This window comes from Triticum aestivum, unplaced genomic scaffold (assembly GCF_018294505.1).
Source record: "Triticum aestivum cultivar Chinese Spring unplaced genomic scaffold, IWGSC CS RefSeq v2.1 scaffold212193, whole genome shotgun sequence".
Taxonomy (NCBI): Eukaryota; Viridiplantae; Streptophyta; class Magnoliopsida; order Poales; family Poaceae; genus Triticum; species Triticum aestivum.
Genome location: NW_025234109.1, coordinates 1 through 7,382, shown reverse-complemented (window position 1 = coordinate 7,382; position 7,382 = coordinate 1). Strand labels below are relative to the sequence as shown.

The following is a 7,382-nucleotide window of genomic DNA, read 5'->3' as shown; positions in this document are numbered from 1 at the left end:
CAACAACAACAACAACAACAACAAAGTGGCTCGTGACTACCAGTGCTGTACGGCCGCAGTTATCGGTCTCATTGGGGTCCAGGCCGCGCTTCAGCAGCTGGTGCATCAGAAAGTCATCTCCTCTGGACGCCGCGAAGCAGAGCGTGATTGGCAGATCAAGCTGGCCTGTGGCAAGCATGCGCTCGATGTCCTTGGCGATGCGAGAGATCCCGCCGTCACCCTTGTGTTCCTTGAGGTACTGCATGCATGCATGACCAAAACCTCCCAAAAAATTCAGTGTGGTCGTCCCCTTTGTTCATGTTGGGAGGGAGCATATATACTGAAAGCTGACCTGGATGAGGTTGTTCATGATTATGGTGGCATCCCCAACATTAGACTGGACGACCTTGAGAAAGTTGGCGCGGTCCAGGCGCAGGAGCTGGCACAGGGACTTTGTCCGGGCCGTGAAGAGCTGAGGCCTGTAGCACAGGACCCCGATCTCGCCGATGACTTCGCCGGACTTGGTCATGCTGGCCAGCTGCATATGCATGCTCACTCAGCTTGTGTAGTAAGTAGTAGCAAGAGCTATGAAGAAGGAACAAGCCGTAGCTGGACAGACTTGCCTGCTCTGCACCATTCTGGATTTCCAGCAACTCCTGCAGATGCGCCACTTACATGGATTAGCGAGAAAAGTTGAAGATAACTGAGGATCGGAAGGATCATGAAGAGAGTGTGATCATTTTTACCACACTACCAGTGACAATGATGTAGAAATCCGAGGGCGCTTCGTTCTGCAGTATCACGTCTTCCCGCGGCGCAAAGTACCCGGCGCTCATCTCAGACACCTTCCCAAGCAATTGCGCAGCAGAAACAAGGTAACCAGTTGAGCAAATTCCCCACTGAATGCCATCATCATCATCATCTTGTTAGATCTCTGTTAGTAGTGAAGTATTACCAGCTGGAAGATGAGGTCATTGGAGACCCCCTGGAAGAGGTAGACGTTCTGGACCAGCCCGAAGAAGAGGTGGTGCGAGATGCTGGACCTTAATGCTTTGGGCAGCGCGTCCAGCGTCTCCTGCTGCTGGAGCCCCTCTGAGTGCGTCCTGAATTTCAGGCTGAGGTGAGAGATCATCTGATCCTGCAGCCGCTTCGGCAGCTCGTGCCGCTGCGCGAAGCTCGTTGCCGCCTGGATCTTGTCCCTCTGATCGATCAGATGACCAGAAGTCAGCCGTCAGTATGGCTGGCTATCTCAAGTTCTCAACAAGAGAGAGGTTGTAGCTGTAAGACTTACGTATTTCCTGGTGCGGCTGGTGCCGTGGACGACGAGGTTGGTCATGTTGCCGATGAGGTAGGCGGTGAGGCCGAGATTGAAGAGCATGTAGAAGGTGGTGAAGAGCATCTCCCTCGAGTTGACGGCGTGCATGTCGCCGTAGCCCACAGTTGTGAGGGTGGTGATGGACCAGTACATGGACGCCACGTAGCGGTTCCAAAGGCTCTCGGTGTGGAAGTGCGGCATGGAGATGCTGATCCAGGTCTCGGCCGGGTTCGGGTACCGGTCGGCGAGGAGATAGTAGAAGCACCCAGAGCAATGCACGGCGAAGAGCGTTACGGCCACGAGCTTGGAGCACCGGACCCAGAAGTAGCTGAACTTGCGGTCCTTCTCCATGCGGGACAGGAGGGCACCGACGCGCCGGAGTCGCCAGAGGCGGAGCATGCCGAAGACGCCGTAGGTTCGGAGGTCGGGAGGGAGGATCCGGCGGGAGAGCTCGGTGGGCACGGTGGAGGCGACGTCCAGGACGAGCCAGGTGCTGGCGTAGCGCCAGGCGATCTTGGCGGGCTCGTCAACGAGCAGGTAGGTCCTCTTGTCGGTGTAGGCGACGAAGAAGGTGAGGACGATGTCCATGGCGAAGAAGACGTTGACGGTGTTGTCGGCGATGGCCAGCGCGCCGTGGGGGTTCTGGAGGAAGCCGAACTCGAAAGGGGACACCCACGCGGAGTAGAGCACGAGGCAGACGAGGTAGCTGTCCCACAGCCGGTAGCGAGGGTCGTAGGGGGACACGACCCAGCGCCGGACACTGGTCCGTCTGAAGCTGTGGCTGTGCTGCGCGCCCAGCGACGGGAGGATCGCCGTGAAGACGCTGAACCGGCCGCCGCCGCTTTCGCCGCGAGACTGGACCCCGCCGCCCCGGCCCCACGGCGCGCACCAGGACCCGGACGTCATCGTGCGCCTGTCCTTCGAAACGTACGGCCGCGGTCACGTGACCGGCGCCGGCGGCGAGCCTTTGCATGCGACGGCGACGGCGACGCGATGCCCAGGTTTCGCTCGCGGCGGCGAGACGCGCGGGCGGTCGATCGTTGCGCCAGTGGCTTGCGATGTGCTGTCCGCGCCCGGGTTGCTTTATTTAGGCACGCAGAGTGGGCGCGGTGGACAGTGTCACTCGCTCGCTCGCGCGCGGCTTGGTCTCGTGTCTCTCGCCGGCAATCCAGAATCGAGCGCAGGGAGGGAACTTCTCCCGCTGTTTGCGGCGGCTGCTGTGCTCGATCTCAACGCCAACGCAGCGACTGCAATCCAAAAGGTACTCCTAGTTTCCCACTACTACTTGCTAGGATCCAAAAGTTGCTCCTAGTTTCCAACTCCTGCTATCTTGTTGTGCTCGAGTTCAACGCCAACACAGCAACTGCCGTGAAAACGTAGTGCTTCCGTACGCCCCCGCCCACACCAAAACGTATATTGGCTACGATGGTCATTTCACATTTCATATACGAATACCCGCCCGCCGCCGTACGTCCGCCCGCGTATGCCGCACATGTCGCCCGTACACTAGCCCCATACGCCATACGTCGTCGCCGTATGCCCGCACGTCTGCACACTCGCGTCGATAGTTGTGGGAAAAAAACCCGTCGAATGACCTGCCAACGCCCGCCGTTGTAACCCTAGCAGCGGTAGTCCTTCTCCACGCCAGTCGCTGTCGCCCTCCACGTCGGCCCGGTCACCGCCCAAACAATACGCCGCGCATGCCCCGCCACCATCGCTGCTGCCGGCGTGTTCCTTTGCTGTCGCCCGGATGGCCGATCACCCGTGAATATCATCGCCGCCTTCCTCCCCGGCCTCCGCCTGCCTCGGCCAGCCATCATCCTCACGCCGTGGACGCCTGCCTCGGCCGGCCAGCATCGTCACGCTGTCAGCGCGTTCGTCGTCGGACTGCAAGAGGTGGGTTTGACTCTTACCTATGGACTTATTAAGTGGGTGCTAATTTAATGCATAAATTTGTGCGACGTACTGTTAATCAATTTCGTTGTGCACATAATATAATTTTGACATACTTTAATTGATGAACTAATTATTTTAGGGATGATGTTTCATGATCTTCGATTGATCTTAGAATTTATTTATACATGTATAGATGGAGGAGGAGACCGATTATGATGGCGATGATTACGTCAACGACAACAATCCTCGTCATTGAATATGGACGAACCTGCCGAGGAGAACTACATGAGTTTGGATGAATCTTATATTGGCAATGTAAGTGTGATCAACGTTGATAAAAACATTAAAAACGATCAACATACACTTACATGTATTTTTTTCACATCATGCAGCTACATGACGATAATGATGATGATATGGATATCGATGATTCATTTGCTAAAAGCGTGCTCCAGGTTTGTTTTAAAATATGTAGGACAAGAAATGACATAATAACCGCATGACCACTTACATGTATTATTTTGAAATGTGCGCAGAAGGACGCGGACGGGGAGTTTGAGAGGAATATTGTGGATGATGAAAGTGGCAAATGGCACGTTGATGCATCTCATGATGAGAGCTCGAGCAAAGTAAGTTTTGAAACTTACATATATTAAATATTAAAATAATAACTGACTGACATACATGGTTATATGCCTTATTTTACAGGGAGATGTTAATAGTCCTAGCGGGATGGATGATCATGTTATTGATGATGAGTTTAACTTTGACATCGGATTTGATGAATATCACCAAGATTCGTTGGACGGGCATTGGAAGGTGATGACGAAGACGTTCAGGTCACTAGGAGAGGCTTACACTTTCTATAACCAGTACGCTAAGGACCGTGCTTTCAGTGTTGGAAAGGACTTGCAGAAATTTTCGAAAGGTCCTGAGGGAGGTAGGCGCTTGAGGAGGTATCTGTGTACGAGAGAGCTGGAAAATGACAGGCAAAATTATGTACAATGGAAGGCAGGACCCGCAGGCTTAGAGGGGAGAGTCGATGCTTCTGCGATGCAAATATAACTTTGAAGCTTGATAAAGAGCGTGACGTTTGGTATGTGAGCAATTTCAGTGATGATCACAGTCATGTTCTAGCTAGACCGGATGAAGTCCTGTTTCTCCGTTCTCATAATCAGATCAAAGAACTTCAGAAAGCTGAGATCTTAACTATGGCAGGTGTTGGAATCAGGAAACATATGATTTTTCATAACTTCGCCAGCAGGTAAGGGTCGTATACTAAGGCCGGTTTTGGGAGGAATAAGCTTTATAATATGTGCTATAGAGAGAAAATGAAGTTGCTTGCACAAGGTGATGCAAACACTGCCATTGGGATCATGATGATCAGAAAGGACAGGGATCCAGATTTCTTCTTTGAGCACACCGTCGATGATGAAGGAAGGCTGAAAAACCTATTCTGGTGTGATTCTCAATCACGGCGAGACTATATTGACTATGGTGATGTGACCGTATTCGACAGCACATACAGGATGAATAGGTATAGTGATACGTCTCCAACGTATCTATAATTTTTGATGTATTCATGCCATGTTTATAATACTTTTACATGATTTCAGTATGATTTGATTAGAACTAACCCGGACTAGCGTTGTTTTCAGCATAACTACCGTGGTGTTGTTTTTGTGCAGAAATAAAAGTTCTCGGAATGCGCTGAAAATCAACGGAGATTTTTTCTGAAAAATATAAAAAATACCGGAACGAAGATTTACCGGAGGGGAGTCCCATGGGACCCACGAGGGTGGAGGGCGCCTCCCCTGGGGCAGGCCCCCCTGCCTCGTGGACTCTCCGTGGAGCCTCCTGACTTGTTCTCGACGCCAACCTCTCCTATAAATCCCCAAACCTCCAGAACATAACCTAGATCGGGAGTTCCACCGCCGCAAGCCTCTGTAGCCACCAAAAACCAATCGGCACCCTGTTCCGATATCCTGCCGAAGGGGGGGGGGTCCATCACCGGTGGCCATCTTCATCATCCTGACACTCTCCAGGACGAGGAGGGAGTAGTTCACCCTCGGGGCTGAGGGTATGTACCAGTAGCTATGTGTTTGATATCTCTCTATCTCTCTCTCTCTCTCTCTCTCGTGTTCTTGATTTGGAACGATCTTGATGTATCGCGAGCTTTGCTATTATAGTTGGATCTTATGATGTTTCTTCCCCTCTACTCTCTTGTAATGGATTGAGTTTTCCCTTTGAAGTTATCTTATCGGATTGAGTCTTTAAGGATTTGAGAACACTTGATGTATGTCTTGCCTGGGATACCCATTGTGACAATGGGGTATTCTATTGATCCACTTGATGTATGTTTTGGTGATCAACTTGCGGGTTCCATGACCTTGGGAATCTATGCATAGGGGTTGGCACACGTTTTTGTCTTGACTCTCTGGTAGAAACTTTGGGGCACTCTTTGAAGTTCTTTTGTGTTGGTTTGAATAGATGAATCTGAGATTGTGTGATGCATATCATATAATCAAACCCACAGATACTTGAGGTGACATTGGAGTATCTAGGTGACATTAGGGTTTTGGTTGATGTGTGTCTTAAGGTGTTATTTTACTACAAACTATAGGCTTGTTTGTGACACTTATAGAAATAGCCCAATGGATTGATCGGAAAGAATAACTTTGAGGTGGTTTCGTACCCTACAATAATCTCTTTGTTTGTTCTTCGCTATTAGTGACTTTGGAGTGACTCTTTGTTGCACGTTGAGGGATTGTTATATGATCTAATTATGTTATCATTGTTGAGAGAACTTGCACTAGTGAAAGTATGAACCCTAGGCCTTGTTTCGAAGCATTGCAATACCGTTTTTGCTCACTTTTACCACTTGTTACCTTGCTGTTTTTATAATTTCAGATTACAAAAACCTATATCTATCATCCATATTGCACTTGTATCACCATCTCTTCGCTGAACTAGTGCACATATACATTGTATTGGGTGTGTTGGGGACACAAGAGACTCTTTGTTATTTGGTTGCAGGGTTGTTTGAGAGAGACCATCTTCATCCTACGCCTCCCACGGATCGATAAACCTTAGGTCATCCACTTGAGAGAAATTTGCTACTATCCTACAAATATCTGCACTTGGAGGCCCAACAACGTCTACAAGAAGAAGGTTGCGTAGTAGACATCAAGCTCTTTTCTGGCGCCGTTGCCGGGGAGGTTAGTGCTTGAAGGTATATCTTTAGGTATTGCAATTAATCTTTTAGTTTCTTGTTTTATCACTAGTTTAGTTTATAAAAAGAAAACTTCAAAAAATTTAATTGAGGGTGCCTCATATGCTTTATCTTTTTAATGTCTTTCGTGAAAATGATGGAAAGGAAAATTGTGCCAAAGTGTTAGAAGAAGAATGCATTAAAATGTTTGGCACTAAATCTTTGAATGACGAGCAGGGTTGCAATGTTGTTAGTATGAATTCTTGGAATATCCATAGTACTAATGATGATTGCACTAGTCATGATGAAAATGTCTCTTATAAGCATGTCAAATTTTGTGGAGTGCATAGAGTTTGCAGGTACACACCAAATAGGGAAGATAGATTTTGCAAGAGGCATAAGTATTTAGAAACTAAATGGTTTCAAGAGAGGCTAGATGTTTGTGCTGAAAATTTAAAATTTCTTTGCCATCCTTGTGAACTTTGCAATAAACGTGATCATTTAAATCTCCAACGCAAATTGTTTCATGATCAAATCGTGTCCAAAAATTGTGATGACTTGATTTCCCTTGTGCATCATAATGAACTTAGTTTGCTCGTGGATTATGAAGAAATGAAATGTATAACTAAGTATATTCCAGAATTTGTCCTTGATAAAATTCTTGATTTTGATCTAGAGGAAATTTATATGTATTGTGCGGTGAATTGCATTGAAAATCCTTATATTGTCAATTACATAAAGACAAGAAAACAAATAGAAGATGAAGAGGATACTAATGAAAGGGCAGAGATTTCCCAATATCCTCCTATTCTTTCTTATGATGAATCAGGTAACGAGGAGGAGTTTTCTATTCAACCAATCTCATTAATAAGGAGCTCCAAAAAAAGGACTAAACCCACACATAATGCGGAGAAGAAAAAGAAAAGACGGAGAAGCAAAGGTAAAAAGGTATCCCTCCCAAATGATGTTGATCCTACTACT

General features: G+C 48.2%; 1 protein-coding gene across 1 annotated transcript; it reads right to left on the bottom strand.

Annotated features, from left to right (window-relative positions):
• Positions 1-40: 40 nt before the first annotated feature.
• LOC123176146 (potassium channel AKT3) lies at positions 41-2,351 on the bottom strand (the record flags this gene model as incomplete). Its single annotated transcript, XM_044590503.1, is given in 6 exon segments — positions 41-238; positions 332-517; positions 603-635; positions 726-824; positions 935-1,180; positions 1,271-2,351. Coding segments are annotated over 6 exon segments (1,692 nt in total), but the record flags the coding sequence as incomplete, so codon positions are not given.
• Positions 2,352-7,382: the final 5,031 nt, after the last annotated feature.